General features: G+C 34.9%; 1 protein-coding gene across 3 annotated transcripts in view; it reads left to right on the top strand.

Annotated features, from left to right (window-relative positions):
- Window positions 1–22,248, top strand: part of LOC110456718 (forkhead box protein P1-like) — a 73,043-nt gene that overhangs the window by 6,262 nt on the left and 44,533 nt on the right. For 2 of the 3 annotated variants that reach the window (XM_021507630.1, XM_021507629.1), the window contains exon 1: window positions 16,525–17,967. The exons of the other annotated variant lie outside the window; for it this stretch is intronic. In XM_021507630.1, coding sequence (XP_021363305.1) covers window positions 17,437–17,967 — 531 coding nt within the window. In that variant the 5' untranslated portion in view covers window positions 16,525–17,436. Of the gene's footprint in view, window positions 1–16,524; window positions 17,968–22,248 lie in introns of those variants that run through there. 3 annotated transcript variants of the gene reach the window in all.

Here is a 22,248-nt window from a genome sequence, read left to right as displayed (position 1 = left end):
TCATAACCAATTAAGTTCACTTACGAAGGTCAAAGATCTACAGTAATTTACAGTCTGTGTAAAACATTCCAGTAACTAGGTCAGTCACCTCAACATGAGTTGACAGACAAAGGTAAAGCATATACCATATACATGAACTGAAAATGTTACCATACAGTTATTGTATGTCTCTTCAAGAATAAAAAGTGATTGACATAGGTCACTTGAAGAATTAGTGACAACGGTCAGTATACCACTTATTGTCATAAATCTTATCAGACGAATTAGTGACAACGGTCAGTATACCACGTATTGTCATAAATCTTATCAGACGAATTAGTGACAAGGGTCAGTATACCACTTATTGTCATAAATCTTATCAGACGAATTAGGGACAATGGTCAGTATACCACTTATTGTCATAAAACTTATCAGACGAATTAGTGACAAGGGACAGTATACCACTTATTGTCATAAATCTTATCAGACGAATTAGTGACAACGGTCAGTATATCACTTATTTTCATAAATCTTATCAGACGAATTATAGTGACAACGGTCAGTATACCACTTATTGTCATAAATCTTATCAGACGAATTAGTGACAAGGGGCAGTATACCACTTATTGTCATAAATCTTATCAGACGAATTACTGACAACGGTCAGTATACCACTTATTGTCATAATCTTATCAGACGAATTATTGACAACGGTCAGTATACCACTTATTGTCATAATCTTATCAGACGAATTATTGACAACGGTCAGTAAACCACTTATTGTCATAAATCTTATCAGACGAATTATTGACAACGGTCAGTATACCACTTATTGTCATAAATCTTATCAGACGAATTAGTGACAAAGGTCAAACATCTTTACTTTATACAGCATTGTTTTGTCTGGATCAAACACCTCAACACACATTACTGATAAAAATCCTTAATCCAATTACTGATGAAGTTGTACATCTCAACACCAATTTATCTCTTGTGCCATTTGTTGTCAAAACTATTATCTCCCCTGGCATTATATTGACAAAGATCAAATGTATTTATAAATATCTGTCAAAAAGCCATACACCACTTATTGACAATGTCAAACATCTTTTTACCTGAACAATTGCATATGTACTGACAAATGTCAATCATCTTCACCAATTTTATTATATATATATAATGACAAGATTTCAACACCAAATTATTGACAATGCCAACATTTATTTCTACAATAGTTTACTCACAAAGGTAAGAAATCCTAAATTTCTTTAGTTTTTCATCAAGGTCAAATATCCTGGTATTTGCATCTGAATTTGCTTATAAGGGCAAAGATCAACCCAGTCATTAACAAAAATGTAAAATATCCACATAAGTTCTCCTACTTGAACTTAAAAACAAAAGTGGGCTAACTTGCAGGTTGTCGACACTACTTGATGTGCAGATAATATGGCTGTGATCTCTATACTTATCAACTGACTTTGACGTCTCCATGTTTAAAAATGTCCTCCATACCACTACCAAAAACTCTTAACTAATCATTGAAAAGATGTTTGATATGTTATTATAGCTTTAAAAAAATCTTAAATGAAAACCATACCTTACAGAGCTTTTACAAAAAATGATAAAAGTTGAATAACAAAATATAATCTTCAGTGGGTCAATGACCAGGACTCGAACTCCTGACCTTAGATTGTTATACTAGCACTCTAACTGACTGATCTTCCTGGTCAACAGAAGTGTCCTGGTCCTACTGAGCTATAGTTTTGTTAAAAACGAATTTAAGGGGAGGTTACTGTATATAGGAAAAACCACAGTGGGACAGGGGTCCTTAACTGACTCCATAAAGTAAGCTGAATTAGTGATTTCAGCACCACTTTAATAACTGATTTGAGAGTTAGGTATGGCTTTACCTAAAAATCAATTACTTAAGTCATCTTCCGGCTGGGACAATAAGCATACTTTTTAATTTGATATCATTAAATTAATGTACCAATAAGCTTATGATTTTATCTGCAGACAATAAGTTTTCAAGTTGGAGGACAGTTCTGCTAATCATTGAATCATCACATTGAGTTTGATTTGTTTGTGGAAATATCCTCATTGAAGATTTCTGTAGTAACTGAGGCAGCCTTAACTCATTCACCCCTTAAATTTCATAATGAACTATTCCAACATTTGAATTGGAAGAGTTCAAATATGTCTTCAGGGGTGAATGAGTTAATAGTATCAATAGCCTTTGTTCCAAGATAAAAGTGGCTGGAATGTGAGATGGCTGAATTAATTGAAAGTTTTGCATTGAAGAATCATCGGCTGTATAGGGAGCAACTGGATTAGGGGAGGCTGGATTAACAAAGAGTAGACTGGTAATCTAACTGGATAAGGGGAGGCTGGATTAACAAAGGGTAGACTGGTAATCTAACTGGATTAGGGGAGGCTGGATTAGCAAAGGGTAGACTGGTAATCCAACTGGATTAGGGGAGGCTGGATTAACAAAGGGTAGACTGGTAATCTAACTGGAATAGGGGAGGCTGGATTTACAAAAGGTAGACTGGTAATCTAACTGGATTAGGGGAGGCTGGATTAACAAAGGGTAGACTGGTAATCTAACTGGATTAGGGGAGGCTGGATTAGCAAAGGGTAGACTGGTAATCCAACTGGATTAGGGGAGGCTGGATTAACAAAGGGTAGACTGGTAATCTAACTGGAATAGGGGAGGCTGGATTTACAAAAGGTAGACTGGTAATCTAACTGGATTAGGGGAGGCTGGATTAACAAAGTGTAGACTGGTAATCTAACTGGATGGCACTGGATTTCCTGCTCTTGTTTAGGTTATCAGTTTCAGTGTAATGTGATCAGTTGAAATGGCTATTGAGTTCCCCCTTTATTTGAGGACACCTTCCTATAAGTGGTTAGCTGTTTCAATCAACAAACAAACCATTAAAATAAAGGTATAAAGCTACCTCCAAACATAGCTGTATACAGAAGACTTTTGTAAGCTCTGATATAAATGTAGCTGTGGCCCTTAGAGAATAATATTAGAATGTGTTGTAAACTTAGCCTCTTATGGAACCACAATCAGAGATAGTGTCTGGGGTCTCCTGTGGAACCTCAATGTGAGGTAGTGTCTGGGGTCTCCTGTGGAACCTCAACCAGAGATATTGTCTGGGGTTTTCTGTGGAACCTCAATGAGAGATAGTGTCTGGGATCTCCTGTGGAACCTCAGTCAGAGATAGCATCTGGGGTCTTTTGTGGAACCTAAATGAGAGGTAGTGTCTGGGATCTCCTGTGGACCTCAATGAGAGCTAGCGTCTGGGGTCCCCTGTAGAACCTCAATGAGAGGTAGTGTCTTGGGTCTCCTGTGGAACCTCAACCAGAGATAATGTCTGGGGTCTCCTGTGGAACCTCAATGAGAGGTAGCGTCTGGGGTCTCCTGTGGACCTCAATGAGAGGTAGTGTCTGGGGTCTCCTGTGGACCTCAATGAGAGGTAGCGTCTGGGGTCTCCTGTGGATCTCAATGAGAGGTAGCGTCTGGGGTCTCCTGTGGAACCTCAATGAGAGGTAGTGTCTTGGGTCTCCTGTGGAACCTCAACCAGAGATAGTGTCTGGGGTCTCCTGTGGAACCTCAACCAGAGATAGTGTCTGGGGTCTCCTGTGGAACCTCAATGAGAGGTAGCGTCTGGGGTCTTCTGTGGAACCTCAATGAGAGGTAGTGTCTGGGTCTCCTGTGGAACCTCAACCAGAGATAGTGTCTGGGGTCTCCTTTGGAACCTCAACCAGAGTTACGTCTGGGGTGTTCTGTGGAACCTCAATGAGAGGTAGTGTCTGGGGTCTCCTGTGGAACCTCAGTCAGTGATAGTGTCTGGGGTCTCCTGTGGAACCTCAACCAGAGCTAGTGTTTTGGATCTCCCGTGGAACCTCAATTAGAATTAGCTTTGTACACAAAATGTTTATTGATATGTTTATACAGAGTGTCACAGATTCAGTAGTGATGTTTAAATTGTTTTTTGAAACATTTAAATAAATACTGTTCGGCCAAATTGTATAAATCATTCACAAAACATGATGGTAAAAACTTTGTCAAGGAATTTGCTTTTATCAGATCAAAAGCAATGTTGAAACTTCTCTTTGAGAAACAAGTATGACATGTGCAACATGGATTTAAAACATTCCGAAGATCGAAGTCATTGTTACTAAAAATAGAGCATGGAGTGTATACTTTCAAAAAAAACACATTAATGGATTGTTGTTTCAGACCCGCAACTGTGACCATTGTTCATTTTACCTTATTAGCAGAATCTCAAAATCCAAGATGACCATCAGTCTAGCATTCACTGATGCTTAAGTTATAACAGGGACAATACATTGTCAAAACTACATGGTACAGCCCTTTCTAACTTGTTACTGTTCATTTTGATTGGAAATGATGCTTGGTGGGTATCCTACCTTAATAACTCTAAATTTGCTGGATTGTCAAATCTAAGATGGCCCATGGACATTGCTTTTGATTGGCTGAGACATATATGAATATATTTGCATTTCCACTGTAAGTAAGCATTGACATAACAAATTGTTTATAGGGCTATGAATGCAATTGGATCAGTGTCAGTTAGAAGCTTATCCTCATGCCTCGAATAACATGAGACAACCATTAGAAGCAAACATTATGGTGCATAACACAATTATTTTTTATGCATTCCCATATCATGTATATGAAAATGCTTGTATTGGAAATTTCATACACAATAATAAATCATTTAAGAAAAGAAAGAATTATAATTGACATCTCGCTTACTTTTGTAAGGGGGTACCCATCACTGAACCGGTCTTTATGTAAAAAGGTCTATTTTGCCCATAGGTATATATATATATGTATACACATAGTAATTTAAACTGATAGATTTGCAGATATTGTTCAAATATATATCTATATCTATATCTATTTACAATGAAAAAATAAAAGGAAACATAGTAGAGGTTGAATATTGACATTGACATTTAACCTCTATCTGTTTGACCACTAACCTTATCTTACAGAGAAATGGCTATTGCAACAAAAACAATTAATAATAAATTGCAAATAACAGATAAGACTTTTAAAGTTAATATCATAATTCTTCTTTATCCCATTGGCTGACATCCCCGCCATTCCTGAGAAACTCCTTTCCTCTCCCTTTATTTCTAGACGTGACATGTTCATTTACCCCAGAAAGATATAATATAACGTCCACTTGGGGTTATTCAGCAGGCTTTTGGTGTAATGATTGATCTTGTGTATGTGTGTGTGTATCATCAACAAAACAACAAAATCCATGACTGCTGATGTAGTTGTTTACTGAGATATCATTGACAACAACCACTGGTGAATTTTAGCCTGAAACATATCTCGTAAAAAGTACATAAAAACCTGAAACCTTGCAGCTCACACTGGGTATTAAGGGGTCCCAACACATGTGGTAATATTGTTTGATAGCCTAGATGTTTGCTCAGCCATTATTTACCATTACAAGGTAAATATGGACCTAGGTTAGAAAAACAGCTAAACAAAATCCTGAAGCCTGGATTTATGATGTGAATTTTTACATAAACAAGCCCATCGCTGCTGAAGCATGTATTATGTAGCGTGGCTTTGGAGGCTGGCTGGTGTACAGCATACTCTTATGTCCCACATTATAAAAAATTAGTAAAATTATAAAAATCAGAACCACATGTTTTTTTGTATGAACGTGAAACATTGGTTTTGCAGTGAACATCGCTTTATTCAAACTTCAAATATGCAGAATGTAAAAATTTAAGATTTAGAGTTTAGAATTATTAAGCTTTTTCTCAGAATTATTATTAATTTGTTTGATTATATAAATTTGGTGTTGAATTTTCTTAATATATGCATATTCATATCTGAATTATAAGTGGTATAGTGTAGGGAATTTGGGCCTGGTGCAGAGGCAAAAAAGACGTTAATTTTAACTAATAAATATTGACCAAGCATTCTTCTCTTGAACCATACTCAACTGAAACCAAAGTGTATTTTTATAGCTACTTTGAAGAAATACTGAAGATGATGTTTCAAATGTCTTTATTTTGTCATATTTCTAGGGAGGATTGTCTGGTACCAGGTATTATACACTAAGTAGTTCAAGGTAAATAAAGGGGGCTTGTAATATTGTAATAATTTACTCCTGAAAACATTATATTGTGATACTGAATCATTTATTACAGAATTCTATCAATCTCTTAGAAAGATATCAATTTTATATTGACCAATCAGAATGATATTTTCAATTCACTTCATTCAAAGCTCCAAATGTTCTGTTCGAATGCAGATGTTTTTGTACATACACTTAGGTATTTACATTTATAACAACACCTGTACAGTCGGTAACATTTTTTAACATCTTGCATTTAGCAGCTCATTCTAAATGGTCCATATTCTGGCATCTTAAAATGTGGAGTCAAGTATTTAGGTCGCTAATCCCCTACATGTTCTAACGTAATAATAATTCCATCTTTACGCTGAAGACTGTAATAATAGAATTAAAAGGGAAATTAAAAAAAAAAAAAAAATGTTTTTCCCTTTTGAATACCATTGGTACGTCTCACTGATATGCAGAATGTTGGATTTTTCACCTACGCTTTATACTCGTGTAAATATCAATATTCTGCCATAATTTTTTATATATTATTCAACAGAAAGCTACTAAATATCCCCTGTGTCATGGTGAAATTGCACAACTCTATTAAAATAAATGTGTGTATCTAATATTGAGCGGTAGTGAAATACAGTGGTGTCACAGATTTTTTTTTTTTTAAACTTTGTGTGAATACGAAAGAATTATGATTAAGATCACATTGAAAAGGGTGTCTTTGGTTGATTCCAATACAGGAGAAAGCCTTGGTACATTATAGGTCTCTTTTCTGTTATATAAGGGGAGATAAGTCTGTAATGACTATTGACTTAGCGCTATCTATGTTCCTGTTACAAAATACACAAGGGCAATAGCAAGTGATCAAAATCATATTTACTCTAAACGAGATAAATGGGACTAATGCTGATTTCATTTTTAATTAGAAATTCTGAGGATGTCTGAATAATCCCTACAATTGTACCTATGGCCACGCATTAAATTATTGTCAGAATGGAAGTTCCAACATATATACCTGGAGGCCTATACTGTGTACTATTTTTTAAATAGACTTGTGTGTAAATACTGGAGTTGTGTATCAGGGTTTACATTAGCACACGTACACACAAAGTATTAACTTATCAGGCTAACTCCACTAATACACCCTTTGTTGAGTTAAATTAATCAACAAAATACAGTAGATAAGATTTAAGGACAAAACGATATTTGAATAACGGAGGTATATAAGATCTACTAAATATATGGTTATTAGGGTGAAGATGGTCTCAGATCTATTAACCTGTTGATATATCTGGTACCTGTCCAATTAATATAACATTTTACAACAACGGAAGTCTGTACAAACATTTCTGTGTATATACACAAAATAGCCAAATCAAAAATTAATAAATAACTACATGATTGTTATATTACAAATCATAATTAAGTAATTATCAGAACTAGTTTTTAAAATATTTTTTTGTTTATTATTTGGTTTATTCCAGGGGATGAAAATTGAAAAAATTGATATAAAAGAATAAATCAATTTTTTATGAGGTTTCACCAACTTTATAACCAGGTAATGGTTGGAACAGTTCAAACTTTTATATTTTATTCCAAGGAAAATAAATTTTCAAACTGTAGTTTGTACTTCATTGTGGTGTGAAGACTTATTTGGGTTTTGAGGTAGACAATATCAGAACTTAAACTGTTTGTAACCACATACACCTGAAAGGCTTGACATCAAGTTAATCCAACTTTTCAGCAGGAAATGAAATATTCTTCTTTTTCTTTCCCATTTTTTTTTTATATTCATCAGATTCAAGTAATCGGGTTAAATTTAAGATTAACAGCCTTTTAGGAATAAGCTAGGCAGATAATCTGGTAATATTGAGAAAGTAAGAAATTTATCCAGTAACAGTATGGGGTGCCGATTTTGTTCTTTTCTGTCCAATTTCTTCAACTTGTTCTTAAATCCATGTCTCTCTTTGCAGATCTACCAATGTTCTAGTTTGTCATCTTGGATGACATTATTGTGTAAATAGGTCATTTACCATGTCAGTACATTGAAATTATTGATACGTTGGTTAGTCTTCCATTTCCCTGATATTACATGGCATTAGCAAAACTAAGTGTCTGGTCCCAAGAGTACCATTTACACCAATAAAACAGCATGTTTAATAGTTCCAGGGGTTCACACTAAAGGGAACATCAGGTACAACAACAGGAATAATAAAATAAGTGATGTGTTACCTTGCAATTAGTTTGGATTTTAAATGGACCAATTTCTTGTTTGTGCTTGGTAATAAAGGGAAATAGTTCACAATGATTAAATATTGAAATACTTAAGTAGATCTCATTTGTTATGTAGACAATGAAATTTTCCTATTTCTTATTAATGCTTTTGTGTCAAATGAAAACAACAGGAAATAGATATGAAAAATGTATCCTGAAATGTCGATAAATATGAAAATGATTTCTAATTGTTACAAATGATGGAATAAAAAAGTAAAGAAATAATTATGGTACTTCAAATGTAATAGTACTGGAATAATTATTTAACGTGACATGCATTTATACATGATGATATTACATTGTGCTTGAATATTACAGGCTTAAACTGTCACAGTTTTATAAATGGAACAACTTCATGGGGTCTAAATCTCTAGTCTTCAGTGGAACTGGACGGCTGTGGGTGGCTGGTGACCTCACCAGTGCCGTTTCCATATGTCATAATTCAAACGGTCAGGCTGGTAATTATAAACCACAGTTGTTTGTTTATAAAATTAAGGAACGGACTTGTTTGTCTGATGTCACTTTCTTTTGAGCCTTGACAGAGATGGTCTAGGCATACATTAGCATTTTGTTAAGTGTGCAGGAAAATATACTGCTCAGATATTGTGATGCTTACACCCTAATAATTGTACCAAGACACCACAATGCGATGCATTCTGCTGCAAACATTTCGTATAATAAAATAGTGTTGATAGGTACATGTCATATAAATCTACAAGTAGACAAGTAGTTATCACTTTAATGATTTAATCTTTAATCAAAGCTTACAGCGATGTAGCTCCTGAGGGCAAAAGGAATTTCTCTCAATTTTCTTCTTTTTTAACAAGCTACTTTTCCTATAATCTACTGTTTTATGATTATGTTGCATATCAATACACTGAGAGTATTGTACCTGTCAGCAGTGTTGTACCTGTCAGGAGTGCTGTACCTGTACTTTGGTCCGTTGTACATGTCTAAACAATCAACATATGAGATCATTATGGCCACTCTATATATAGCTAGTCATCCTTATGACCGATTACATCACCCTGTCTGACCAGTGATGGCCTTGGGCACTACAGATGGGTCCACACCAAAAGACAATGTGCATCATCACTTTTATGGGGACAAATGTGCCAGTGGGTCATTCAGACATAAATCATGCTAGTTTGCGTGTCTGCTGGTGTTTATTGGTTCTCAGTGATAGTAAATAGCACATTTACTGTGAGAAAAAGGTTTCTACCTACATTTGTGTCCATTCATCAGATCTATTCAGAAAGCTCGGAGAGCTCCGAGTGTCACAAAGGTTGGCTGTATACATATATAGCCTTCCAACACTTAGAATTAAAGTCTAGACTCCTTAGACATAAAATGTCAGTCGTTACCTTGCAGCCAACTGCACCTCTAGCACCAGTGGTCTCTTCTTTGTAATAGTGATATATAAACTAATGTGATAATTCATATCTAAATGAAAGTAACAATTTTAATTTGTTGTCAACTTTTAGGGTGCATTTGAAAAAGTTATTAACTAGATCTGCAGGAATTGTTGCCCCGATCAGCCGAGCTCTTGACACCAGTTTGTGTACGTCTTCCATAGCATCTCTTAACAATAGACGTGCATTTATTATGTACAAACATGTTGTAATTAATTGTCATTTTATGGAAATGGGCATTAATAAGCAAAGTTTGTTCATAGAATACTTAAACGTCATTTACTAGCACTGTAATGCTTTAACAGTTAATATACAGACAGGGACATTTAATATGGTAACTATACTGTGACAAACCAAATCCAGTTTGTTCCTACTGTAGGCATTCCTATAGATACTTAATTAGTACTTTAATAAATCATGTCTAGATTTGTTATGTTCCCTTGTATACTATATGGTCGGAATTTTGAGAAGTAAGCTATTTATGCTGTATATGGTAGAATCTATTTGTGCTGGAAGTTTAGAAGCATGTGGATTGTTGCGGTGACTTTTTTGCGCGTGTCCAGTTTTCGAGAGGAAGGTGTTGTCAAGTGTGAGGAAGTGCGCTTACAGTACAGTAGGGCAGGGTGTCACTCGTTACAAGGCACAAGTTATAAAGATCTGTAAGTGCCCCAGACATCCCTTCAGTAGATTTACACTTTCGCTTTGTGAAATTTTCAACTTTTTTTTTTAAAGTCCAAATGCAAATAGCTAAAAAGTTTTCTTTACTGATAATGATCATTTTGAATCTTACAGCAAGTATGAACTTTGATTTAAATATTGATGGATATATTAAGTTTTGCCGTAGTGTATCACTATGTAAGTTAAATCAGGCCAATAAGTTCCAATCGACTGCTGCTTTTCTTTTTTTGTCATTTTGCCAATACCTCGATGGACATCTTAATATTTACTCAGCTAGATGGGTAACCGAAGTTAGTTGTTGACTGCTAGTGCATTGCCCCCAGCCTCTCCTTTCCTGTCCTAATGGGAACTTGTGACCATCGAGGGTGAATTGAACTTGAAGACCTAGCTCAAATCTACTCAATCTCTTAATAATTATTACAGTAAATGTATTTATTGGGTTCTCTTTGAGGGAGTGATATGAAGTGAATCGCCTGTTAGTACAAGTTATTGCTGGTGACCAATTCATTGAACAACCTGTAAAGATGATGATGGGTGCTCACTGTGTTTGTTGTTTATGTCTTGCAATTGGACATCAGAGTTCAATAGTTACGTGTGTCTAGGAATGGGGTAACTGACTCTCAAATTTGTACAATTTTATCAAATTGTACATTTTATGACTGATATGTAAATTATTTTGTTGAAAGGCACACATTAAAAATGAAGATAGAAAAAATTGTGTAAAATTTATTTTATTCTGTAGATTAATATCCCACTAATTGCATAGCGACAACTTTCATTCTAGGGACATTTGTCACAATACCCCTAGGCCTTGTGAATTTGGATGAGAGATGTTCCCACGGAATAAAAATAAACAATATTGTTTAAACATTTTTCATTGAGAAGTAATGGTAACTAGAGTTGTGCTAACTAACTTTTACATATTACCTCAAAGTCTTATCAAAGTCTTCATCCTTCTAAAACATTACACAGTGTACTAAATTAATAAACAAAATTGTTTACTGTTGTTTTACATATGCATGGTCAGATAACAAGAATATCACAGATTACTCTAATATCGGTATGTTGGATGCTATACTGAAAAGGAGTCGATCAATGCTGGTAAGCTGTATTAGAAAAGAACAAAAATCTTCACTGCGAAGTTTAACTTGGTTCCTGATTCAGGTTATGGTCACATGAATGTGATATACCACTATTTCTTTCTTGATCATGCTACATATGTCAATTAGGGCATCAATACTCAATCAAGGATTAATTTCTGTTCAGTGTTAGGTATAAAATGCCTGAATAACTCTGTTTTGCTTAAATGTCAATAAAAAAAAAAAATCTGTTAACGAGACAAACAGCAAAGTCAACTATGTGTATAGGACAAAGTTGACTTGAACTTATAGTCACTTCACACACAAATGTCCTCCAGATGACTGTTTCAATTATATTTAGAAATAAAAACAAAACGTGTGTTTGTTTAGATTCATCAATTTTTACTGTCATACATACAAACAATGCAAAACCAGATTCGTGAAATATTGAGAGAAAAAAGTATTTTATGATGTTTGGTTAATTTACTTTTGAGCTAATTAATAACCAGGTCTGTGATGTATTACTGCACGGCGTTAACGCGTAGAAAGTACGCAGGTAGGATATCTCCACTGACACAATTGTCTTTGTTTACTTGTTATGTACGCAGTGTTTTGTACTCCAGGTACGCTTTAATGAAATATTCAGAGGTAATTAACTTCAGTCACCTCAAACATTGATATTGATTTCAAGTGTATTTCAAATGTAACATTTCCTTCCCACAATATTTTGTGGGGTAAATGTGTGTCATGTAACTTTATGTACTGTAAACTCGGTTTATTTATTTGTATCTATTTACCTGAGTAACAAAGTATTGATGTTTGCGTTAGTCGTGTTTGACAAAACAGGACCCTGATGGCGTCAACATATTGTGGGAATATTTCATAACATGTATACAAGAATTGTCACTGAAAGACATAGCTAGCTAGCTCCGATTGTCATTGGTTTAGGACTATTATTGAGACAATGTGACTAGGTAGAATATCTTGATATACTGTGATGTTGAGGTTATTAAATTTCAGCTGAATGTTGATGTACAATACCAAGGAATGTTAAAACTTCACCTACCAAAATGGCAAGTGAGCTTATGCCACTGCATGTCCATCGCCATAATTGAAAAGACTACTTATCCAGAATGACTAAAAACATTTTGACAAAATTGAGTATGAAGTGTCTCTGGGACAGCAGTGTTGTATAATTATAAATGTAGGGTGTGGTCCCCTTGAAATAGAGGATAGATTGCCTGCCCAATATGTAAAATAGGGGTATCTTTAAAAGATCATTTCTTCAATAAATTGGTTTTAAACAGGGATCCCTGGGCCAAGTGGACACAAGATTTGAATTGTATAAATGAAAAGTTTAGATCCCTTGGGGGGGGGGAAGGGGAACAAATAGTTCTCCGTGAGAAAACAGTAATTCTTTAGAGATGTTCATTACAAAACTGTTTGCCATTTGCAGCCTGTATCTGTTTCATTCTTTTCATATACATGTCCTTTATATCATTTAAATAAGTAAGGAAAAGATAAGCTACTTTGGCCTCTTGCTAAAGTAGTTCACCATCTGTGATGTGAAAATTTTGATTTTCCTACCCTCCTTTCTTAAATTTCAAATACTGGCAGCTACAGGACAAGTTTTATAGTACATTTTTCAACATGTAGTTTTCGAGTTATCGAATGAGCACAGATATTTTTTTCATAAAGATTTCTTCTATAAATAAAAAGAATTCACATAATGTAGTCTACTGAGTTCTTGACTACGGCGATTTTTTACCATTTCACTGTTCCATCTTTGCGCCCCGAAAGGACGAGAATCAATCAAACTTAATGCTTGTTTCTGCATCTTTTTGGTGCGAAAAAAGACAAACAAGCAAAAACACGGAATAATGAAATGGCACAAAGCGGCCACCATACTTGACTGCATGTTCTTAGCATGTCTCCTTCCTTTACAGAAATGGAACACATTTGAAAGATACACAAAATGCCTGCATAACAGATAATGCTACTTAGTTTAAACTATGGGAAGGGAGATAACTCTACCTCAATTCACAGGTTTTTGTCAATGTAAGGTTTAGTATAACCTTAAAGCTTAAGATTATGATTATTTTTGTACAAACCTCGTCTTGTAAGATTTTGTCTGAAAAATCTGAATTCAACAATTATTTCTCTCCATACATTCACATGGGGGGGGGGGGGGGGGGGGGGTTGTTGTTGTTGTTGTCACTGTTCTGAAAGTTGATTATTTGTCCAGATTGATGCTCAGATTTACTTAATTTCTTAAGAATATGTAAAAGTTTGTCTGGGTATATATTTACTTACAAAAATAATATAAAAACTGACACATGACCAACAATGGAGGATCAACCTACACTGGTGCAGAATTTTGAAGGGCATCCGTCTTGAAATAAAGGACGGATATTGTTGACAGTGTTCATAAACATTACACAGAGTGCCAGTGACCCTATAACCATGTGGATTGAAGATTCTGTCAGCCAAATTATTAACCATAACCTGTCTGATAGCTGGATTTGTCTTGCAGATAAAGTCACCTGGAGGGGCTTGTATTGTATCAACAGACATACTTGTGCGATGATGAGATTTGAGGACTTGTGTGTCTATGATATATATATACATATGCCCACGAGCAGCCTGAAGCCTAACACATCTGTATACTGGGTGTGGGAGCCCTGGGCACAGGCTCACAGAATACAAACTTAATCCAGAGGCTTCTTTCATGTGTAATCAGTGTATTTTATAATATTGATCTATATCAAATCCTAGAACATGTGTACCTGATGTCCGCCGATATAAAGATCTGTTCCTACCATACAAACAATTAACTGTGGTGTAGTTAGTTGTTTTTGTTTTTGTTTGCAGAGTCGAGAAAAATTACTCACAAATAGGAAACTTCAAATTTCAGGATATTTCCCTCGATTATGAACTGTTAATGAACAAGTTCCTGAAATGTACTGTCTGCATGAACATTCGAAATACAAGTCGTGTTAATTTCATGGACTGATAAAGACACCCAGATGTTTTACTGGGTACCAAGTTGATGGGAAGCTTAGATTTTAGGAAAATGTCTTCAGAAACTGATAAGGAAATCTGAAATATCTTTTGCATATTTGAATACAGGTGAAAATTAGTGTAAAATGACCAATATTATGTGTATCCATAGTATCCTATAATTTTAAAGATAATGACACAGAGTTTAAATAGTAAGAAAACAGATTTAAATAGAGTCTAATTTCTTTCTCTTATGTTTGGTTATTTCAGTGCTCAAGTATCAAATTATCTGCCATACATGCACACGACTGATGGTAATCTAGCTATATATGTTCGCTTTCATACTTCAAAACACAACATCATTCAAAAGCATTATACAAAAATATATCTCCGAGATCATGTATCTGGCTTTCTTTATCTCGTATTGTAATAAAATAGAAAAATCTGTTTTCAGTAATACTTTTTCATGAGCACATTATCCAATATAAGTAGGGATAACAAGTTGTTGAATGAGGATACGGAGGTGTTAGCTGGCGTAGAACTGTTTAATGTCGACGCTTCATCATATTATGTAACCTCTGCGATATCTCTAATACAATCCTAATGAACCACAAAATTGATAAATACAAAGTTAACACCAAAACAACGCTTGTTTCCAAGTTTTTCCATGGTATGAAACAGAAGGTAACTTCTTTTGGCACATATTGAAATATTTTATATAAATCAAGAGGAAGGCCTAGCTAATTTGAATACTGTGGCATCCATCGACTGGGAATACCCGGATATTCTTTGATAAGACTTCACCAGAGTTACAGCCAGGATGTTGGTATTTAGAACAATTTATTCAGTTAGATGAACGTTTATATGAATGCAAAACAGACATGTCTGTTTTATATACAGTGTTATCTCTGACTGTGGTCAGATAAAGAGGATACGCACAACATAAACAGTTGGTAGGAGGTTTGGTTTCAAAACAACAGACAAGAATTGTACCTAATTTACCAAAAAAAAATATTAAGTACAAATAGATAAGTATGACACTTACATTAATATCTCATTCCTCGATCCTAAGAAATTGTTCTACCAGACCGAGATGATCTGTAAAACCTGCCATATTTTAGGTGAACATTTCGATTTTTCACTCATTTAAACAGTCACGTCCCCCATATCTTGCTTTCTTTCAAATTCAGTAAATAATTTAGCAGAACAGCTTTAAATTTGCCATTTTATGCTTTTATTTCATCATGATATAGGCATTGTAAGATTTTGGTGTGTGGTTTTGAAAAGTCAGCATGTTAGTTTATTAATCTCATCAGATTCTTCTTGAAAAGGACTCTTTTATTGGCATTCAGACTCTTGCAATTGTGTGATATGTGTCAAATTCTTCTTGAAAGTAGTATTTTACATCTAAAATCATCCTACATTTAATATGGTTTTGTAAGGGAGACAACAGATGCTTGCTCCATATATTCCTTGAGGTAATTAATCAATAATAAAGTTAGGGTAAATTGTAACTGATAGATACTCCTGGCCTGTTTGTTTGGATACTTGAACAGTTCCCCCAATCTGACAGGATTTAGGTGAGAATCCTGACCCCTCCAGTTTATTGGCAACCCAGGAGATAGTTTTTAATTCCACCAGATGGAGCTGCGTGACTGATGTAGATCCTGAACATACTTACATGATAGAACATGGTGTTGGAGGTAGTTCATTAAGGCTTGGTTTGTCTGACAGCCACACTTTAATTCAACACAGATCTGTTTTTAATGTACTATCTAAATCCGATACATGTATAGGAAGTGATATATATATATATATGTATATATCTTCCCAGTCTACCTATGACCTTTTGTCCAATCTGACCAATGATAACCTAGGGCTGTCAAACCTGGGAAGTTTTGATTATTCCCTTTCCATGCAGTATTTATTTATATGTCAGTCAGAAATTAGCAGCTGATTGACAAGCATAGTGCAGTAGAAGGCTGTCGGCAAGCCAGCCCTGATCAACTGTAGTACACTAGGTCTTTAGGCCAAGTGTGAAGGATTGTCATAGTGTGTATACACCTGTATACCCTCACACCTGTACCACACCACAGACGGTGGCACAGTACAGTGGCCTCGCATTACGAGCACACATGCTTGAGACAAGGGGTGCTACACAAGTACATTAACTCAAAGAAGAAAAAAGATCTTAATTATTTCTGTGATAGATAATTACTGTTTATAAACTTTATACATAGAAAGAAAGAAAAAAACGCCTGATTTCCTTTAAAATCAGAGAATGTCTTATAATCTGGACTGTATTTTAATTTGATTTACCTGTGCTGTGGATACTGGAGCTGAAGATTTGCTACAGCGTTACCTATAGTTTATGCGGAACACTAATCGTGAACATTGCCAGGTGATAATCATTGTCACTGTGACTAACCTGTACACCAACAAACTGTGAAATGGAGAAAGTGTGTATTAACAGTTGTTGTAACCCTGTTATATTTAAAATGAAGGTCAGTGGATATAGGTCTATATACAGGATGGAGAGTCTCTGTGTAACAAGTCTCGAGTGCTCATTGTGAACACTACTACCGTTTACCGAGGCAATCAACAGCCAATTTTTTTTGTGTTTCCTTCCTGCCTGCTGTTCATTATTCAAGTGTAGTTTTGCAGAGTAACTCACCGGATTTTCCTGACTTTTGATTTACTATTGAGATTACGCTGGACACTTGCAGTCCACATTATTCAAGTGGGCTGATCACACCTCCATGGAAATGACATTACTTTTTTAAAGTTTTGCATTTTGACTTTAAAATTTGACCTTTGATTTAATTGTGTTGAGTATATATTTTCTCTGCGCGTCGTTTGATCTACATTGTGACAATGAGTCTGAAGCTGGACACCCCCCACTATGCTAATGGTGATGTACCCCCATTCTACGGCCCAAACCCCCCTCCCCCTCTCCTGCATGTGTCTCGGGACCAGTTCTACCACCATCTGGCTTACTTGGAAGATGAACTGTGGCACAACAATTCTAATGCGGCATTGCCGCACAAAAAACGTAACAAACACTCGGTCTCTCCACCAACGACTGAGACACGGGAGCATGTGTCTCCACCATTGTTCCAAAAGGATGAGACGACCCACCCATCCCTTGCAAAACCCGCGGAACTGGACAGTGACAGCACCAGCACACGCAAACGGCACGAGAAACACCTGGCTCGCCAAGCCAGCTATAGTGAACTCCATCATGAAACATTTCCAAAGTCTGCTGGGATGATGAGGATCTGGGAGCGAAGTCAGTCCCAACCTAGCAGTCGGAGGACCAGTCCCCTAGGGGGCCAGGAGGGGCACACAGACTACAGGGATGTCAACTCTATGGTGACCAAACATAGATCATCCCCCTCCCCCCAGGTGAGATCTTTGTTCGTGCAGTTTGTAAATCAGAAATTCGTTATATAATCCAGAATAATCAGGAATCATTCGGGACTAACGTTTTATTTATTACATGCGTTACTAAAACTGTTAATTTTATCTTATGCATGTCTGATTCCTTAAACTCTTGTCATACTTCCGTCAGTTTTGACAGAACACCACCACCTTGTCGGAGTCTATTATGTCCCTCTAATCTCTGAACTTGCGACAGTCTCGTTTGATCTGTGTCCAACAGTGTCCTAACCAGTTTCACAAATTTTACTATGGTAGGGTCATCAGGATTCTGTTCTGGTTGGTTTAATTTGTTGACCAATATGAAAAATGAGATGCTTTTTGATGCCAATAACTGTAACCCCTTTTGTATTGATCTTTCCATCTCCTTCAGTGTGTAAACTTATTAACTCTAAAACAGCGCAAAAGTAAAGAGCAGATAGATTAGATCAGTTGATGTTCTCCATTGTTTGTTTTTTTCTATTAAAATTTACTGACAAGTCATATACGATTTGCAAAGGGGATAAAATAATAAGGGTAAATCTGATATAAAATGTTTGGTCATTTGGCTTGAATACTGTGAATGATCTGCTTGTTGCGTGACATCAAAGTATTGATTTATGAAAATTGAAAAAAAAGACTGCATACAATTTCATTTAATTTTAAAAGATATTCATTTAATGGTAGAATATTTTCGATATTGTATGCAATTTGGACAAATAGGTATTGGTATTTATGAATTTAAAATGTTCATCACATCTTTTGATTGAGTTGTGTGACTTTGATTTAACAATCTGATTTGTATTTGATGGTTATTCGTTATGCAGTTATTAATCAAAAATTTAAAACTTTAGAAAGAAATCCCTGTGTAAATGTTAGATAAATATCAAATTACTGAAGTACTTGAAATTTATTAAAATTTGTTCTGTAATCATGTGTTGACAATATTCTACAGGGTGTATTAATACTTGCCAACCGTCTGTCTCCATAGAAAACGCTATGATTAGTAGCTGTAAGTTTATATATTGAGCGGTGCTACCTGTGTCTCCCCAGTGGCATTCAGTACAGTACTGTATGGGCCTAAACGCTTGCACCCATTCACATTCTGTTGTTTAAAACACTTAATTTCAAATTGATCTTCACATCTTTTTCATGACGGATTTACCTTGAAAAAAAAATGATTATAGAAAAAAATAATGTAATTGAACAATTTATATTTCAGTAATTACCTACAGTCTTAATTAAGTACTTGTAGCGTATGATGTTACATAACGCTTGGGATTTAAATGTATTTGTATGTACATTTAAACTTTAAAGGTCAAAAGCATTTAAATTACCATATTTGGGAAATTTAAATGTTTTGAATCTGCACTATGTTAGAATCGTGTCAAAGCACAAAAGGTATTTAATCTTCTGATAGAGTAAAAATAATCTTTGAAGAAACCAACTTGAATTGAAAGAGAGAAAAAACATCAAAATATTCCATATTAATTCAACATGTCTTTTATCATTCTGTTGATCAATATTAAATACATCTAATTTTATAATGAGTATATACAATTTTGTCAGCAGTGTTACAACTCATTTGGGTCTATTACTGTCATGATGTTGTAATTTGTAAGTGAAATTGGATATGTTTGTGGGTGTGATGTCAGTGTCTACAAGAATCTAGCCCTGAAACAGGAAACCATGCATGTATCTAATGTAACGATGAACGTTGACATTTTATCAGAGCTAAAAATAAAAATAAATGTATACTATAATTTAAGAAAAATAATCTTGTGAACATACAGAATCTGCTTGGTGTTGATTCAAATTTCACCAGCGACTATAAATTATCTATAATCATAGCAGTGTTGAAAGAAGAGGTATACCATAATTATCTTGGTTAAAATTGTGATCTTTCTTGTGCACTACTGTTCACATTATTGTATAGTTTGAATCAAGATTTAATGGTGAGCGTGCATGTTTTTGATTTTCTCTCCAATTGTCTGGAGGCACTTTAATGAAATATTAAGAGCAAAATGCTTGGAATAATTAATCATGTTTGGATATATGAATTTTTGTTTTGCTAAGGTCCGCAAAATACTTGACAGACACTGGGTTGTCGTTTTATGTGGAGTTAGTTTTGTCTGCAGGGATAATAAAGCCACGTGTAAGCCGAGCATTTACATTTTTACATCATATATTATATCAATTATACATCTGATAACACAGACCTCTGGACATGCAGAACTTCAACTAATAAAACATTTTGATGATACAGATCACAATCTTTATCACTCAACATCTTGATATCATTCATAAATAGTCCTATCAATTGGCAGGGTATTAGAGATGGGATAATGACTGTTTACCTAACTAATTATGCCAGCATAGTTTATTTAAACAATAACCAATTAGCTATGATAAACACATGCGGGCAATGTAGATCATTTATCATAAAACACATGTAGTCATATACTTAGGTTTTTGTATACATATAAAGGTAGTTTCTAGATCGGCAGATAGAGTTTCTATTATCTCTTATAAATACGCCAATAAACCGCGTCCCTGCTTTGTATGGATACACATGTATGGGGTAGCTAGAACTGTTGTGGAATTAAGATATTATCTTTATGATAGCCTGCAATTTTTATTATTAATATTGATATCATATATATGAGGAGTGCAAAACATGGTATTGATATGTGTGTGTTTGAGAGCAGCTTATCGCAGCGGCAATCTGCAACTATCTAGGTATTGTAAGGTCGTATAAACATAAACAATGCCCCTTAAATACAAATAGTACACCCCACAGAGTCTGGTAGAACTGTCTGACAATCAGATGTCCTTTTAGTATCAGATATACAACAATATTTGATGTACGACATATATATGTATATTGCGATGAGATAGTACTAGTACCTCTGGTAATATGACCTGCTTTAAAATTGATCTTCTTTCATTCAAAAATATATTGGGATTTTCAGAAGTACAATTCACACCTGGAAAAACATATGTGAAATTGTAACCTGATTAAATTACAAAATAAAACTTATTTTATGGATGTATCTGATTCTGTTTTGACTGGATACATTTTCTGCAAAAAGTATAAATCCTTACCACAAAATTTACGAATTTTCAGTAATTTATACTGTACGTACTGTCTTAAAATTCGAACCAATCAACTACAGTTAAATATTAATGTCACTCATTTCATTTGCCACATTGATTACCAGTATAATATTTCAATGTCCTCTTTTCCGGAAAATTTCTCGCTACAACACGTTTGATATATTGCCAAACCTCTTTAAGTTGTCAGGAGAAACAGAGATGGTAAAACAAGGGTTTAATGACTCTTTGTGAGCCTACTGCAAATGTGGACATTCCGGTGGTCAGTTTATTTTCAGTGATTTCGTCTGGTTGATCGGGATTCGGATACTACAAAAATATATGAATGTGATTTAGTTCATAACAATATTCAGTCTGATAGTAATATTTGTCTCTTATTCGATGATGATCGATTGATGAAAGTTTTTAATCTGTTGTCTTTAAAAGCAATCGGATGAATCAAATCAAAATAATATGGCTTACCTGGAAAATTGACACTCAATAGTGCATTTTCAAAAAATATAAATCTTGATTTGTGTTTACTAATATATAAAATCAATTGTAAAAGGATGATTTAAATTTCTTTATAAACGGCACAACCGCTCTCATTCGCATGAATAAATTATTTAGTTGACTGATACTGTTTTGAAGGCTGCTGATTTCTGGAGTATGAAGTAAACAGACCACCAGTGATGTTTTAGAACAGACCCTCTCTCCGTTGTTGTTGTTTCAATTTAGTTGGAATGTCGGTAGATTCCTTACAAATCCATCAAATTACTGCTTTCCTTTAAGATTTTTTGTTTTTCAAAGTGTGATGTTGACGTTTCATCATAGCTATATTAATGATATATACTGTATTATAATCTAGTAATAACATCACATTATCTCTGCATTTGAAAATAAGTGTCTCAAGGTTTTTTTGGCTCCCATGAAAAATCACTTTATGATATTTTTGGTAATATTCAGGAAATGGTGTATTTTGTTAATAATTTTATATTTATGTGTTTTTTCATGTGAGTGTTAAAACTTGCGTGAAAAGAAGGGATGCACGGTTGGTGAGTAAACAAGTTAGCACATCCTGCCATTACGATCTGTTTTCTTGTTTGTGTTTGCTGGAAACATTCTGGAGGTATTTACGATGTTATCGCTATCGTTTATCTGACATGGTACAAGTCA

The sequence above is a fragment of the Mizuhopecten yessoensis genome, unplaced genomic scaffold (assembly GCF_002113885.1).
Source record: "Mizuhopecten yessoensis strain PY_sf001 unplaced genomic scaffold, ASM211388v2 scaffold8839.1, whole genome shotgun sequence".
Taxonomy (NCBI): Eukaryota; Metazoa; Mollusca; class Bivalvia; order Pectinida; family Pectinidae; genus Mizuhopecten; species Mizuhopecten yessoensis.
The sequence above is the reverse complement of the archived record's forward strand: the minus strand, read 5'-3'. Positions and strand labels throughout refer to the sequence as shown.